The sequence below is a fragment of the Hyla sarda genome, chromosome 4 (genome assembly GCF_029499605.1).
Source record: "Hyla sarda isolate aHylSar1 chromosome 4, aHylSar1.hap1, whole genome shotgun sequence".
Taxonomy (NCBI): Eukaryota; Metazoa; Chordata; class Amphibia; order Anura; family Hylidae; genus Hyla; species Hyla sarda.
Genome location: NC_079192.1, coordinates 272,682,858 through 272,700,256, shown reverse-complemented (window position 1 = coordinate 272,700,256; position 17,399 = coordinate 272,682,858). Strand labels below are relative to the sequence as shown.

The 17,399-nt window shown below is 42.2% G+C and overlaps 1 protein-coding gene across 8 annotated transcripts in view; it reads right to left on the bottom strand.

Annotated features, from left to right (window-relative positions):
- Window positions 1-246: 246 nt before the first annotated feature.
- The window catches only part of RASSF3 (Ras association domain family member 3), a 163,797-nt gene continuing 146,644 nt past the window's right edge, over window positions 247-17,399 (bottom strand). For 7 of the 8 annotated variants that reach the window (XM_056574247.1, XM_056574249.1, XM_056574251.1 and 4 more), the window contains 4 exons: window positions 9,833-9,940; window positions 8,116-8,386; window positions 4,159-4,274; window positions 247-2,466 (listed from right to left, as the gene is read on the bottom strand). In XM_056574247.1, the coding sequence (XP_056430222.1) occupies window positions 2,317-2,466; window positions 4,159-4,274; window positions 8,116-8,386; window positions 9,833-9,940 (645 nt within the window). In that variant the 3' untranslated portion in view covers window positions 247-2,316. Of the gene's footprint in view, window positions 2,467-4,158; window positions 4,275-8,115; window positions 8,387-9,832; window positions 9,941-14,322; window positions 14,345-17,399 lie in introns of those variants that run through there. The other variant, XM_056574254.1, reaches the window with a different exon arrangement.

Below are 17,399 nucleotides of genomic sequence, written 5' to 3'. Positions count from 1 at the left end.
TTCCAATTCCACAATGCATTATTGTAAACTTTATTTTCCATAAAACATCAGCAATGGCAACAGTCAGGACCTGCTGACTTCAAGATTTTTTTTTTTTATTTGAACCTTAAGATCTGCCATAGCTTTCAAAACAGAAACCAGTGTTGGAAGCGATGTCACATGCATATAAAAGTACACTACTGGACTTCAATTGAAGTAAAAAATTATTGAAAGAATTTTATATAAAAAAATAAAATAAAACCATAATTCTTAATTCTTAAATAGAAGAACTTTATTAGAACAGTTTCTGAATCCCATTTCTTCCTGTAATTGTAACTTCCTGGTACCATCAAGCATATGATAGAAGCAGTGTGTGCATTGCAGTTTGGTAGAAGAACTTAAGACCTTATATATGCTAGTCCTCATATCCAAAAAGGTGTGTTCAGTCTAAGAACAAAAAATTTCCAGTGCCAAGTCTGTAAAAGTTCTCACACGGTGAACACACATGGTGGTCACAAAGGACTATGGGTAAGACATGCAAATAAGCACATAGTAAGAAATTTTATAAATTTACTTTGTTTAAATAATTTAAAAAGGAAAAAAAAAAAACTGAGACACATTGATACAGTAATTGTCCTTGATCAAAGACCATGTGTAGTGCATAAGACATTGTATCATTGAGGCCTAAAGTATTTCATATGCCCATTTAAAAGATTTCAAGTAAAAAAAATAAAATAAAAAAAGATATAATCCACACATTCACAGTTGACCATTTGATGAAATACAAATTTTAGACAGCTTAAAAATAAAAATTAATTAATAATTAACATAAAAAACAGAGACAAGCATTAATCCATAACCTGTTCCTAGCATCATTTAGCTGCGATAACAGTGTAGTGTGAAACTAGTGGGTTAACAGGCAGCATTGCTATCCAGCATCCCCCTGATATTCAGGTAACAGAAAACAAACCTATCATAGCAAAACATAGGCCTATAACCCAACCCATTACAACAAGGTTGATCTATTGCCAAACCATATTTGTGTCTCTTACATTATAAATTTAGGATTTCTGTGTGGTTGACCTATTACCTGCACACGCCTCAATGTTCCACATTCCAGATGTGAATGACAGATAGTGAGCCTGGGTTTTTTATATGATGAGATGAAGTGGTAGAAGTACAACCTTCAGTTCAGCCACTAGGAGTCACTATATCCGTGTGACTTTAGTAGCACTAGCTATAACGCACCAGGTCAACATGCTGACATAAGTAAACAATAAACCGAGACATAGTGACTGCTCGTAAACACAACAAAAAAAAAAAACCTAAAATGTCATAAAACAATACTTCTTCAAATGACAAAACAAAATTACAGTAACACCATCAGATCCATTTGTTCTTTGGTTTTCTTAGAACATGTACTTTTCATTCAACGGCTTTATAGTAGTAGTGCCGCATTTCTGAGCACTGTATGCAATCTACCCATTACTTATATCTTGTCTATCACATTCTTACCCTCTGTAGCTGTGCAAGTGCCCCGACAGACAAACTTCCTTATCAGCATACCAGCATATCGCATCTGTCAAACTAAAACTCTACATACAGTAAACCAATAAAGTCCATCATTACACCTCCTTTTCCCATCAGTTCATTAGGCATCTAAAACATAGGCTTTTCCTCCAGCTCAATAAAAGACTGAATGTCAATACATCTTAGCAGCTTTGAAAATAGCCAACAGGTCAATTGTACACAGTTGTGTGCATTGCTGTTGGTCTTCGCACATTCTACACGCCAACACCCTAAGAAAACCTTAACAGTTTTCCCTCCAGAACACAGCATTGGAGGGGCTCCCACTTATCTGTGCCTCCAGGATCAAAACTTGCTATTCTGTCGGCTGGGCTGAACCATCTTACAACCTTCATGAATTCTTCTGAATCTTCAGGTACTGACCTGATTCAACCCAACTTTATAACAGACATTCGTCGCAAAAACATTTTCGAAAGAAAAAAAAAAAAAAAAAAAAAAAACTTAATTCCTGATGAGTTCAAAACAATCATTTTTTTGTCAGACTTAAAGCTTGAATAATTTATATGGAAAAAAAATAAAAATATCTAAAACTGAATGTGATTTTTGGATTGTCTGCAGCAACCACCACATGTTTAGTGGCAGCCTTTATAGTCCCGGTAAGAGTCAATCCATCATATCCATGTGGCCAGTTTAAGGTAAGCCAGACAAGTTATTTTCCCATGGACACGTTCCCTTCTAACCTAGTCTCCATTGGACAGAGTGTGAACCACTCTGCCATACTGTAACACACAGGTCCTCTTGGCCATGACCCTAGCCAGGTTTACGTACTCCACCCAGTGCTTCTTCTAGTTTCTCCTTGTAGCACGAATAGCGTCGCTTTAAACTCTGCAGCTGTTCATCTTCTTCCTTGTCCAAGATACGCAGGAAATTCTGCAGTTCTGGTATGCTGAATGCTTCCCACTACAAGACAAAAATATAGCATTGTATAATAACACACATATATACACACACACAAACACACAGTCCTGACTGACCTGTAAATGAAAAAGTATCCAATTAGCAACTTAAAAGATTAGGGTCACATGTAATGGATCCACAGCATATTTTACACTGCGGATCTGCCAATGACTGACCCTGAAGTGAGACTGTGCCCACTTGTAGCACCAATCCGCTGCTACATGACTGTAGAAAAACGCACATGCATGCGCAGTTTACTCTCAGACATCGCAGCCGCTCCTCTGCTCCCTGAGCTAGGTAGAGAACAGCTGCGATGTCAGAGCAAACTGCATGAGCGCGCAGTTTTCTACAGTGACGCAGACCTGTGTGTGCTCATAGTAGTGGATTTATGGGCACAGGAGGTGGGCTCACTCTAGGATCATCGGCGGATCTGCAGCATAGATTACACTGTGGATCAGTTACACGTGACCCTACCCTAAAGGAGAATTTGGCAGCAGTTTTGACCTCTTAATGTTAAAATCGCTACATTGAGGTGACAGGTTTAGTCTCCTTACAATGAGTGATGAATACATCAAACATGAGTTAGGGCTTTTTCATGCTGTGTGGCTGATATGGACTTGTGGGTACCGCAACAGTACCTAAGAAGCCAATGGCAGAAGTGCGTCTAGCATACACAGGGCAGGAATTAATAGGTTGCATGTCAGTGTTAGTCTGGCGTGAATAACACATAGGAATTATAATGTATTTTATATAAACACCATAAAAAATAAAATACAAAAACCAACACATAAAGAGCATGATTACAATAACTATTAAACTATCGATTTACATAGAATTGTACATGAACACTAAAAAGGAAACACACAATGGCTCAGATTTATCAATCAGCCTGAAACCCTAATGGTCTGGTTTTGCCCAAAGTAACCAATCACTGCTCAGCTTTCACTTTACAAAAGCTTGTTAATATATGAAAGTTGAGCCGTGATTGGCTTTCAGGCTGATTGATAAATCTGGGCGTATATCTTAAAAAGGCCAATGGCTGCATCCGGGCTTTTTTTGCCTCTGGATCAACACTATAGGGCAATACGCGGAATTGGATGGACATATATGTATTTTTCAAGCCTTACAAAACTATCAAAAATACATTTTTATTGGCTAATACTCTGCTAGAGAGAAGAGTGTGTGCTGAGAGTTCATTACCTAGGGATGTGACGTGGGCTCGTTTGCAAACCATTCCCTCTATTCTTTATTAACCTCACTAGAGGATAGAGCATTGCCTGACACCAGAGACATCAGCATAAGGGTGCTTTCACACCATGTTTTCAGCCTACGGCTGCCGGATTCGGCTGGAGGAGGGGAAAACCGTGCGCTCCCGTACCCCGGCCGGACCAGCGCTGAAATCCATCGACTAATGAGCCGACCACAGTCACCGTTTAACTCCGGCTCATTTCTGTCCTGTATCTGGTTTTGTGACCAGACCTAAAACCGTAGTATACAATGGTTTTAGGTCCGGTCAGAAAACCAGATACGGGTCGAATTTTCTTATTGTCTTCCATATGCAATAAGCGAAGCTGCTTTATTTTTCACAGTTAGTTGAGGATGATGTTCTCACTTGTAATCCAAGAGCCACACAATGCACTGGTATTCAGTAGTATGAGAGTGGAAAAGTAAAATAAATAATTTTTTATTTCTCACCATGACATCTCCTGTTTCGTGTTCTCGTAAAACAAAGCTTAAGGTTTCGAGATTGGGTCCAGCTACCAGCCGAAGATAGAGTGGGTGCTCTCTGTCAGACAACCTACACATGTACACTGGGAAGGAAAGACACACAATTTAGCTTTATTCTAGTACATCCGTCTCGTATAATAATAAACTTTGCCACTGCTTTGTTAGGAAGACCTGTACACTGTTCAAAAAAATAAAGGGAACACTTAGAGTTACATTGTGTTGTTTAAGTCAATCACACTTCTGTGAAATCACACTGTCCACTCAGGAAGCAACACTGATTGACAATCAATTTCACATACTGTGGTGCAAATGGAACAGGTGGAAATTATAGGCAATTAGCAAGACACCCCCCAATAAAGGAGTGGTTCTGCAGTTGGTGACCACAGACCACTTCCCAGTTCCTATGCTTCCTGGATGATGTTTTGGTCACTTTTAAATGCTGGTGGTGCTTTCACTCTAGTGGTAGCATGAGACGGAGTGCAGCTACTCCAGCATGGCACATCAATGCGAACTGTGGCGAGACGGTTTGCTGTGTCAGTCAGCGTAGTGTCCAAAGCATCGAGGCGCTACCAGGAGACAGGCTAGTACATACGGAGATGTGGAGGAGGCTGTAGGAGGACAACAACCCAGCAGCAGGACAGCTACCTCCGCCTTTGTGCAAGGGAGAGCACTGCCAGGGCCCTGCAAAATGACCTCCAGCAGGCCAGAAATGTGCATGTGTCCACTCAAATGGTCAGAAACAGACTCCATGAGGGTGGTATGAGGGCCTCAGGTGGGGGTTGTGCTTACAGCCCAACACCGTGCAGGACGTTTGGCATTTGCCAGAGAACACCAAGATTGGTAAATTCACCACTGGCGCCCTGTGCTCTTCACAGATGAAAACAGGTTCACACTGAGCACGTGACAGACGTGACAGAGCCTGGAGACGCCGTGGACAACATTCTGCTGCCTGCAAAATCTTCCAGCATGACTGGTTTGGCGGTGGGACAGTATAGGTGTGGGGTGGCATTTCTTTGGGGGGGCCACACAGCCCTTCATGTGCTTGCCAGAGGTAGCCTGACTGCCATTAGGTACAGAGATGAGCTCCTCAGACCCCTTGTGAGACCATATGCTGGTGTGGTTGGGCCCTGGGTTCCTCCTAATGCAAGACAATGCTACACCTCATGTGGCTGGAGTGTGTCAGCAGTTCCTGCAAGAGGAAGGCATTGATGCTATGGACTACACCGTCCGTTCCCCAGACCTGAATCCGATTGAGCACATCTGGGACATTATGTCTTGCTCCATCCACCAACGCCACGTTACACCACAGACTGTCCAGGAGTTAGCGGATGCTTTAGTCCAGGTCTGGGAGGACATCCCTCAGGAGACCATCCGCCACCTCATCAGGAGCATGCCCAGGCATTGTAGGGAGATCATACGGGCACGTGGAGGCCACACACAACTGAGCCTCATTTGGACTTGTTTTAAGGACATTACATCAAAGTTGGATCAGCCTGTAGTGTGGTTTTCCACTTTGATTTTGAGTGTGACTCCAAATGCAGACCTCCATGGGTTGATACATTTGATTTCCATTGATAATTTGTGTGTGATTTTGTCAGCACATTCAACTATGGAAAGATGAAAATATTTCATACGATTAGTTCATTCATTCAGATCTAAGATGTGTTATCGCAGTGTTCCCTTTATTTTGAGCAGTGTATGTCCTGTAATCTAGTGATTGGATTAGTTCATAAAGTTAATATCTTACGTTGTTTGGACATCACCATAAAATGTCTGACTCTGGCAACCAAGAAAGCTGTGCTGCTTTGTAAGGCAGTATTCATCTATGTCCATAAATCAGATATAGTTGCGGTCTGGTGAGGCAATGCCTGATCTAAAAACTATGCAAAGTTTTTTTATTAATCCAGTGGAACTAGTACACAGGGAAACTTTCCCAGATGATCCATGAGCCTAGCACCATATATTTCAGCCTACCGAGCGGGTGGGACATCAGATGCAATAAAGCCAGCTAGTTTTATCTAGTGATCCCACACATAACTCCAGATTGCTGAAAATAACTGTACCTGGTCTAATGCTCAACAAGGCTGATTTATCCTTGGAAAATTTCCAACATATCAAAATAGTTTCTCTTTCTAAATGGCAGGTACAGTAAGTTCACAAATGAACTAAGAAACAAAAAAAGTGGGCATAGTATTCTGGGCTAAAGATGTAAAATGTAGAACACTCACGTGTCAACCCCCAGTAGTATTAAAACGGATATCGAATGTTACCACTCTGTCTTCCCAATTATAGTACTCAGGGCATTAACCAATCCTTAAAATGTACTTTTCACAAGTTTTAAGTGACAGGTACACATCGAGGTAACCACCGTCTGCACTAGGTCATTACAGTAGTTACAAATGTAGAACCAATGATTCAATAAAACAAACTAATCCATCAAGTATAAGCCAGTTTTACCACGGAAACATATACTTAGCCATCGATATAGAGCTCCTACTTTATGTGATCCAAACCATTGACTGCAGTTTACCTGCTTTGTGTCTTATCTGATGGCAGAATTATTTAACTAGTAATTGGTTATTACTAATAATAACTAATAACTAGTGATTAGTTATGGACTGATTTTCAGCCAAATAGATATACAATCAGTAAGCATAGTCATTGATTTATTTGGCTGAGTAAGAACACAGATGTAAATTCTTTGGTATGACTGGTTTAATCACTTGCGCATTTCATCGCCTACATTGTACTGATTAGAGACAAACATGTTTTTTCACTCTTATCCTTTTATTCTGACTAACCTTTTATTCTCCCCAAGTAGTTTTCAACAGCACAATAGTCTGGCTCAAACCCTATTCACATTAAAAGGTAGAGATTTCTATGCATGCAGTGACCTATGCAAAGGTCATTCTACATGCAGGGGAGGCTGGGCTCTGAGCCAGTTAGTGTTTTTTTTTTACATACAGGGTGGGCCATTTATATGGATACACCTTAATAAAATGGGAATGGTTGGTGATATTAACTTCCTGTTTGTGGCACATTAGTATATGTGAGGGGGGAAACTTTTCAAGCTGAATGGTGACCACAGTGGACATTTTGAATCCAACTTTTGTTTTTTCAATAGGAAGAGGTTCATGTGACACAAACTTATTGGGAATTTCAGAAGAACAATGATGTGCTTGGTTTTAATGTAAACTTTATTCTTTCATGAGTTACACATTTCTGACCACATATAAAATGTGTTCAATGTACTGCCCATTGTGTTGGATTGTCAATGCAACCCTCTTCTCCCACTCTTCACACACTGATAGCAACACCGCAGGAGAAATGCTAGCACAGGCTTCCAGTATCCGTAGTTTCAGGTGCTGCACATCTCATATCTTCACAGCATAGACAATTGCCTTCAGATGACCCCAAAGATGAAAGTCTAAGGGTGTCAGATCGGGAGACCTTGGGGGCCATTCAACTGGCCCACGACGACCAATCCACTTTCCAGGAAACTGTTCATCTAGGAATGCTCAGACCTGGCACCCATAATGTGGTGGTGCACCATCTTGCTGGAAAAACTCAGGGAATGTGCCAGGTCTGAGCATTCCTAGATGAACAGTTTCCTGGAAAGTGGATTGGTCATCGTGAGCCAGTTGAATGGCCCCCAAGGTCTACCGATTTGACCGCCATAGATTTATCATCTTTGGGGTCATCTGAAAGCAATTGTCTATGGTGTGAAGATACGAGATGTGCAGCACCTGAAACTACGGATACTGGAAGCCTGTGCTAGCATTTCTCCTTTCTTAGACTTGCATTGAGCAGGCGGGGAGTGACGTCATGAGTGGGTGGGGCTATGATGTCATGAGCTTCCGCTCCAGCGTTCGGAACAGTTTGTTCCAAATGCTGAGCAGTGGAGTACCCCTTTAAGTATCTTACCTTGATCTTCCTTCTGACAGCGCTTATAAAGTGCGAACTTGGCAGGATTGTCTGCAACCAAGAACTTTTTCAACAAGGCCTCAATGACTTCTCGAACAGTGTTGGTGCTGCTAATATGCAAAATATTTATGCTGCCCTTGGGCAAGTAGAAGGCAGTATCATTTCCATTGCCGTTGGCATGGCTTTGTGCATTTGTTCGTGTCCGTACAGTGATTGGTCGTCTAAGTTCCATCTGTACTTTGATGAAGCCTGTGTATATCCCATTGGTGTTCTGTTGAAAAAAAAAAAAAGAAAAAAGTGTCAAGGAAACCATGTCATATTTCTAAGGACATCACATTCACATATGACCTAATTCAATGTGCCAAAACTACAATCATTTAACATAATTTGGTATTTTGTGATGGGTGTATAGTATGGTTCTTTTATCCTATTTTTTCCCCGTTTACAGGGTCTTGTGAAGGCTAATTTTTAACACAGTTATCTATAGTGTTTAATCTGTACCATTTTGTTATGATGCAACTTATCTGAATGCCTTTTAAATCCTTTTTTTCTACTACATGAAGTGACCAAAAATCTGCAATTCTGGACTTTGGCTTTTTTTATATTTACGCCACTGACCCAGTGGTTTCATTAACATTTAAATAGATCAGTAATTTCAGCATGCACCGATAACACGTATTTTGTTTATTTTATGTGAACAAAAAGGAAAAAGGGGGGGGGGGGGGGGGGAGAGACAAATTTATTAGATTATATAACGGTAAATATCGTATCTCTTTATTTTCCTTTTTTTATCCATGACATGCAATCTTTCAGTTGCTTACATTGAACAATCTTGTCCCACAGAACAGCATTGTTCCAATGCTTCATTACTACAGGCTGTCTGCAGGGAAGGAGCACCGATTGAATAGGACAGACATTTGGAAGAAACCTCGGCCCAGCATCTCAGCTGATCGGGACCCTGTGATTTTGTTGCGGTGGCCCCGAGCTAACAGCAATTTTTTCCCCCTGTTGTAAATGCTGCAATCAATTTGGAACGCTGCATCTAAAGGGTCGGGCATGGCCCAGTCAGCTATGTCCGCCATAAGCCACAGGTTCTGGCTGCCGATAGCATCCTTGACCCACCAAGTATGAAGCGCGTTCAGCTCATAAGTGCTCCTTGGAAGCAGGACAAGGGCATACATTTACACCCTTCTTCCAAAAACCACACCAGTCCTTTGGTTGTTTATGATATTACAAGTATGCTCCATTCACTTCAATGGAACAGAGCTGCAATAACACACACACATACAACCTGGAGGGCAGGTGTGGTGCTGTTTATGAAGAAATCCGCTATGTTTTTTTAATCCTGGATAACTAAGATGTAAACGTTCCAGTAAAGTGTTTGCTATTGTGGATTTCTTAAAAACCACTAGTACTGCCATACTGCACCAATATTACAAGATTACAGAGGCATAATGCAGCCATGGTCACATTGTTTTCTATATTAAAAAAATAAAATACTAAAAGCAACTAAAGGATATAAAATCCTCAACACATTTTTACTGGATTATTAAACTGGCTTTAAAAGGTTAAGTACTGGATCTTCCCTCAGAAAAGCCAATTACTATAAAATACTATAATGATGTTTAAGAGACTAAAACCATATAATCAGTTTATGGTAAGTGCTGAAAAGATTATTTTCACGCATCATGATAGACGCACACACTATTCCACCTACTAGGGTCATCTTTAACTTGTCGGTGACTGCAGCATTATAAAGCTGGATCTTCTCTTTGGTTTCTTCCTTACTAAGGTACGACAAAGGATCTCTTTCCTTCTCAACATCCTATGTAAAAGCAAAAAACAAAAACAATTTAGCAAAAATGGGAAACAAGTGCTTCTGTCCACAATCACCCAACTGAAATTCAGGATTATTGTAATGGAAAAGTATCAACCTAGAAACAGACATCCTTGTAAGGCTACTATCACACTGGCGTTGTTCCCTGTCCTTAAACGGCCGTTCTTTCTTCTTTCAGCCTTTAAATGGCCGATATTAAGACAGGGCACAACGGGCAATAACAGGTCCCAAAAGGATATAATTTACTATAATGGGGTCCGTCAAGCACGTTATGTAGGTGGAGTAGTGGGAGAAAAGATGGCACATGCAGTGATTTTTCTCCCGCTATTCTCCCTGGCTCCTTGATGGCAGTCACACTGTCGTGTCCTAATGGCAGTGTAAAAGAAGCCTTAGGGACTGACAAAAACATACGCTACAGGATAGGAACTAGGCTTATCATGGTTGTGGTAACATTGCTTTAAGCAGAGAAAAGAAGGTAAAGGTCATTTCCGAACTGTATATTTAAGTTAGTGCAGGTGACCATGCTGTCATTTTCCCTTCAAAGCCAATCAAGCAAAGTTGTTATACCACACACAACCTGAGGACAGGTGTGGTGCTGTTTTCTGGAGCAAATTAGCTCTGTTTCTCTATTCTTGGATAATACTTTAACCTCTTCAGGACATAGGGCGTATGGATACGCCCTGCATCCCGAGTCCTTAAGGACCGAGGGCGTATCCATACGCCCGTGGGAATTCCGGCCCCCACCGCTAGCCGGTTGGGGACCGGAGCCGGATGCCTGCTGAAATCGTTCAGCAGGCATCCCGGCATATCGCCCAGGGGGGTCATTATGCCCCCCCATGTCGGCGATCGCCGCAGATCGCTGGACAATTCAGTCCAGCGATCTGCGGCGATTCCGGGTCAATCGGGTCTCCGGTGACCCGGTGACCCGGAATTACTGGCTGTTCGGGGCCGTCTCTGACGGCCCCGAACAGCCAGAGCCTGCAGGGGTGAGGTGGCACTGGTGCCACCTCACGATCGCCCTGATTCGTCGGCCGGATTACCGGCCGACCAATCAGGGCGCCTGCTGCGGGTGTCACTCCCGCACCCGCTCCGCCCCTCTTCCGGAGGGCGTGAGCGGGTGCGGGAAGACGACCCCCGGTGCTGGGGACCCCGATCCCCGGCGCCCCTGTTGGGATCGGGGCCCCAGGAGCAGCTGCGGCGGCGAGGGACAGTCCAGCGATGAAGCAACAGCAGGAGGTGAGTTACAGCCTCCTGCTGTTGCTTAGCAACAGCTCCCAGCATGCAAAAAGGGCATGCTGGGAGCTGTAGTTATGCAACAGCAGGAGGCAGACCACCACAACTCCCAGCATTCCCTTATGGGCATGCTGGGACTTATGGTTTTGCAACAGCTGGAGGCACATTATTTCTATGGAAAAGTGTACCTTCAGCTGTTGTATAACTACAACTCCCAGCTTGCACAAACAGCTAAAGTGCATGCTGGGAGTTGTAGTGGTGCATCTGCTGGTTGCATAACTACAACTCCCAGCATGCCCGTTGGCTGTCGGTGACTGCTGAGAGTTGTAGTTTTGCAACAGCTGAAGGCACACTGGTTGTGAAACTCAAGAGTTTTTTTTTACCTAACTCAGTGTTTCACGACCGGTGTGCCTCCAGCTGTTGCAAACTACAACTCTCAGCAGTCACCTTACACCATGCACCGTACATGCTGGGAGTTGTAGTTTTGCAACAGCTGGAGGCACACTGGTTGTGAAACACTGAGTTAGGTCACAAACTCAGTGATACATAACCAGTGTACCTACAGTTGTTGCAAAACTACAACTCTCAGCAGTCACCGACAGCCAACGGGCATGCTGGGAGTTGTAGTTATGCAACAGCTGGATGTCCCCCCCCCCAATGTGAACGTACAGGGTACACTCACATGGGCGGAGGATTACAGTAAGTATCTGGCTGCAAATTTGAGCTGCCGCAAACTTTCTGCTGCAGCTCAAATTGCCAGCGAGAAACTACTGTGAACCCCCCGCCCGTGCGACTGTACCCTAAAAACACTACACTACACTACCACAAAAAATAAAATAAAAAGTAAAAAACACTACATATACACATACCCCTACACAGCCCCCCTCCCCTCCCCAATAAAAATGAAAAACGTCTGGTACGCCACTGTTTCCAGAACGGAGCCTCCCGCTGTTGCAAAACAACTCCCAGTATTGTCGGACAGCCGTTGACTGTCCAGGCATGCTGGGAGTTTTGCAACAGCTGGAGGCACCCTGTTTGGGAATCACTGGCGTAGAATACCCCTATGTCCACCCCTATGCAATCCCTAATTTAGGCCTCAAATGCGCATGGCGCTCTCACTTTGGAGCCCTGTCGTATTTCAAGGCAACAGTTTAGGGTCACATATGGGGTATCGCCGTACTCGGGAGAAATTGTGTTACAAATTTTGGGGGGTATTTTCTGCTTTTACCCTTTTTAAAAATGTAAAATTTTGGGGAAAACAAGCATTTTAGGTAAAAAAAAAAAAAAAATTTTTACATATGCAAAAGTCGTGAAACACCTGTGGGGTATAAAGGTTCACTTAACCCCTTGTTACGTTCCCCGAGGGGTCTAGTTTCCAAAATGGTATGCCATGTGGGGGTTTTTTTGCTATCCTGGCACCATAGGGGCTTCCTAAATGCGGCATGCCCCCAGAGCAAAATTCGCTTTCAAAAAGCCAAATGTGACTCCTTCTCTTCTGAGACCTGTAGTGCGCCAGCAGAGCACATTTCACCCCCATATGGGGTGTTTTCTGAATCGGGAGAAATTGGGCTTCAAATTTTTAGGGGTATTTTCTGCTATTACCCTTTTTAAAAATAAAAATTTTTTGGGAAAACAAGCATTTTAGGTAAAATTTTTTTTTTTTTTTTACATTTGCAAAAGTCGTGAAACACCTGTGGGGTATTAAGGTTCACTTTATCCCATGTTACATTCCCCGAGGGGTCTAGTTTCCAAAATGGTATGCCATGTGGGGTTTTTTTGCTGTTCTGGCACCATAAGGGCTTCCTAAAGGTAACATGCCCCCCAAAAACCATTTCAGAAAAACGTACTCTCCAAAATCCCCTTGTCGCTCCTTCCCTTCTGAGCCCTCTACTGCGCCCGCCGAACATTTTACATAGACATATGAGGTATGTGCTTACTCGAGAGAAATTGGGCTACAAATACAAGTAAAAATTTTGTCCTTTTACCCCTTGTAAAAATTCTAAAATTGGGTCTACAAGAACATGTGAGTGTAAAAAATGAAGATTGTGAATTTTCTCCTTCACTTTGCTGCTATTCGTGTGAAACACCTAAAGGGTTAAAACACTTACTGAATGTCATTTTGAATACTTTGGGGGGTGTAGTTTTTATAATGGGGTCATTTATGGGGTATTTCTAATATGAAGACCCTTCAAATCCACTTCAAACCTGAACTGGTCCCTGAAAAATACTGAGTTTGAAAATTTTGTGAAAAATCGGAAAATTGCTGCTGACCGTTGAAGCCCTCTGGTGTCTTCCAAAAGTAAAAACACGTCAATTTTATGATGCAAACATAAAGTAGACATATTGTATATGTGAACCAAAAAAAAATGTATTCGTAATATCCATTTTCCTTACAAGCAGAAAGCTTCAAAGTTAGAAAAATGCAAAATTTTCAAATTTTTCATCAAATTTACGGATTTTTCACCAAGAAAGGATGCAAGTATCGACAAAAATTTACCACTATGTTAAAGTAGAATATGTCACGAAAAAACAATCTCGGAATCAGAATGATAACTAAAAGCATTCCAGAGTTATTAATGATTAAAGTGACAGTGGTCAGATGTGCAAAAAACGCTCCGGTCCTTAAGGCCAAAATGGGCTCCGTCCTGAAGGGGTTAAATACACAGCTTGAACCATAATAGAACAAGCAGTCACAGAGTTTATTTGAAGGAAAAATAAAAGTTTTCATTTTAAATTTTTTTATAAATAAAAAGGACTCTTTTACATAGTAAAACTTTTGATATTTGTTTTAGACAAATCTCTTAAAAAGGTGAAGTCTGCTACCACAAGCCCTACACAGCCGCACATCTCCTGTATTGTCCATGTTCCATACTGTACTGCTGCTGGGAACCCTATCCTGCACAGGAGAACAACTTGAAACCTCAGAATGTCTTACCCAAATTTCGGGGCTATTGGGGCACTTAATTTGGACCAAACTTATTCGGGCTTAACCAATTTAATTAAATCGGCCATCGGAAGCAGACCTGAAACACATTTTGGGAAAATGAGCTCTTCTCTAGTGAGCTCTATGACTTCTAACTGTCTGCATTCCCAGTTAGGGGAGAAAGAAGCATACACAACCCATCTCATGTACCTACTCTTCACTGCGAGTTGCTGGGAAATGTTCTGCTTAATAGACGTGTAGAAATCTGCCTTCAGGGCTGGACAACTTCCAAAACAACATTTGTTCTGACTCTGCAACTACTCGAGCAGCCTAGAGATATAAATAAAGCACAAGCACTTACTCAAGGCCCATATATAGTCTAAGACTGTGATCTTCTCTACAGCCGCCTACATCTCAGACAACATTGTGGCCCAAGAGCAGAGCTGTACTGCTGTAATAGCCCGAGATTGGTAGAGTACCAGCTCATTAACATGTCACCGCCGAGCCAAGACTAGAAAAACTTTTTTCATTTAACCCATCTGTTCTAGAAATTCAATGAAGTCCCCAGCTGAAACTATTTGTACTGATGTCAGGCGCACTATATCAGAACTAGCCATACACTATACAGTGGTCCCTCTAGTTACAATATTAATTGGTTCCAGGGCCACCATTGTATGTTGAGACCATAACTCTATGGAAACCTGGTAATTGATTCTGAAGGCACCAAAATGTCATCCAAAAATAGGAAAAAGTCAGGATTAAAGAAAAATAAGTAGATAACTAATATAGATAAAGCAAATCCTTATATATAAAAGAAAGAGCTGCTGGGAGCTGTAAATCACTGTCTATGTCAGTGTTTCCCTAGCAGGGAGCCTCCAGCTGTTGCAAAACTACAACTCGCAGCATGCCCGGACAGCCAACGGCTGTCCGGGCATGCTGGGAGTTGTAGTTTTGCAACAGCTGGGGCCACCCTGCTTGGGATAAACTGGTCTATGTAGAGGACAGGAGCTTCTTCAGGGTCCTGTACAGTACACAGTGTCCTAAAAAGTAATGGAGTCGCCCTCACCTGGTGTCCAGAGGAGCAGGTAACCCTGGTACAGGTAAAGTGTACAGAACATGTAATACCTCCCTGTACTGTAGGGCGCGCTACTAGACACTCCCAGTGCATACGCTTCAGTAATACAGGGGTTTTACCAGTGAATGCCCATTCTGATTGGTCGGTTCTTCCGGCCATTGACACGTTTCACATATCTGGACTGTCTGTACATTGTATGTTGAGTCTGGTTTCAACTTACGATGGTCCAGAAAAGACCATTGTATGTTGAAACTATTGTATGTTGAGACCATTGTAAGTTGAGGGATCACTGTACAATGTAGACTGCTGTAAGGGTGGCTACAGAACAGTTTTTGCTAACTGTTACATAAAAAGTGTGTCCTAAGCCAAGTGATGCAGATCATGTACAAATCATGTGCACAAAGTTCTAAATTAATACTGGCTAAATTAATGCTGCGGGGGGGGGGGGAGATACAAATTAGGAAAGTTTAGCCTTTTCCATAAAAAGATATCTGGAAGCAGCTTTTCTCCCTTTCCTCGTTGATATAGACACCTGCAGGAGAACCAAGAATGATGTGGGAGCTGAGAACAGAAGATAAAGTAAAAAACTACAGGCGCTCAGAACAACAAGCGAGAGAAAATAACCAGGAAGATAATCAGACCTGTGTGGAGGAGTGTCACACTGAGCAGTCAGAGTTCTCCATATTATTATTGTGTAAAGAGCTTATCCCATCACCAGCCTCATTCTACCCTACAAGGCTATGCAGTAAAATCTGAGAGATAGGCCAATGTTAGGACAGAAAGTACAAATACATGCCTGTGTCTGCTAGTAGAAGACACAGTACTATTGTTTTATGACATATTTACACACACACACACAGTACTTACAGATATTGCTAAATGTAAAAAAAAGTAGAATGAAATGCTCCATTATCTTGCATTAGAGATGCATTTTAAGCCAAGAGGTGTGGCTTAGCAGAAAGGGAATGACTTTTCAGGAAAGACGTGCACAATCAACCAGCACGAGCCATTAATAAATCTGAAGCATTTGTAGAAGAAGGTCTGTGGGCCCTATTCCACAGCCTGTTTATATGAACATTAATATTATAGATCAGCACTTGTTTAACCCCTTAAGGACGCAGGACGTAAATGTACGTCCTGGTGAGGTGGTACTTAACGCACCAGGACGTACATTTACGTCCTAAGCATAACCGCGGGCATCGGAGCGATGCCCGTGTCATGCGCGGCTGATCCCGGCTGCTAATCGCAGCCAGGGACCCGCCGGCAATGGCCGACGCCCGCGATCTCGCGGGCGTCCGCCATTAACCCCTCAGGTGCCGGGATCAATACAGATCCCGGCATCTGCGGGAGTTCGCGATTAAAATGAACGATCGGATCGCCCGCAGCGCTGCTGCGGGGATCCGATCATTCATAACGCCGCACGGAGGTCCCCTCACCTTCCTCCGTGCGGCTCCCGGCGTCTCCTGCTCTGGTCTGTGATCGAGCAGACCAGAGCAGGAGATGACCGATAATACTGATCTGTTCTATGTCCTATACATAGAACAGATCAGTATTAGCAATCATGGTATTGCTATGAATAGTCCCCTATGGGGACTATTCAAGTGTAAAAAAAAATGTAAAAAAATGTAAAAGTAAAAGTAAAAAAAAAGTGAAAAATCCCCTCCCCCAATAAAAAAGTAAAACGTCCGTTTTTTCCTATTTTACCCCCAAAAAGCGTAAAAAACATTTTTTATAGACATATTTGGTATCGCCGCGTGCGTAAATGTCCGAACTATTAAAATAAAATGTTAATGATCCCGTACGGTGAACGGCGTGAACGAAAAAAATTTTAAAAAGTCCCAAATTCCTACTTTAATACATTTTATTAAAAAAAAAATTATAAAAAATGTATTAAAAGTTTTTTATATACAAATGTGGTATCAAAAAAAAGTACAGATCATGGCGCATAAAATGAGCCCCCATACCGCCGCTTATAGGGAAAAATAAAAGTTAGAGGTCATCAAAATAAAGGGATTATAAACGTACTAATTTGGTTAAAAAGTTTGTGATTTTTTTTAAGCGCAACAATAATATAAAAGTATGTAATAATGGGTATCATTTTAATCGTATTGACCCTCAGAATAAAGAACACATGTCATTTTTACCAGAAATTGTACGGCGTGAAAACAAAACCTTCCAAAATTAGCAAAATTGCGTTTTTCGTTTTAATTTCCCCA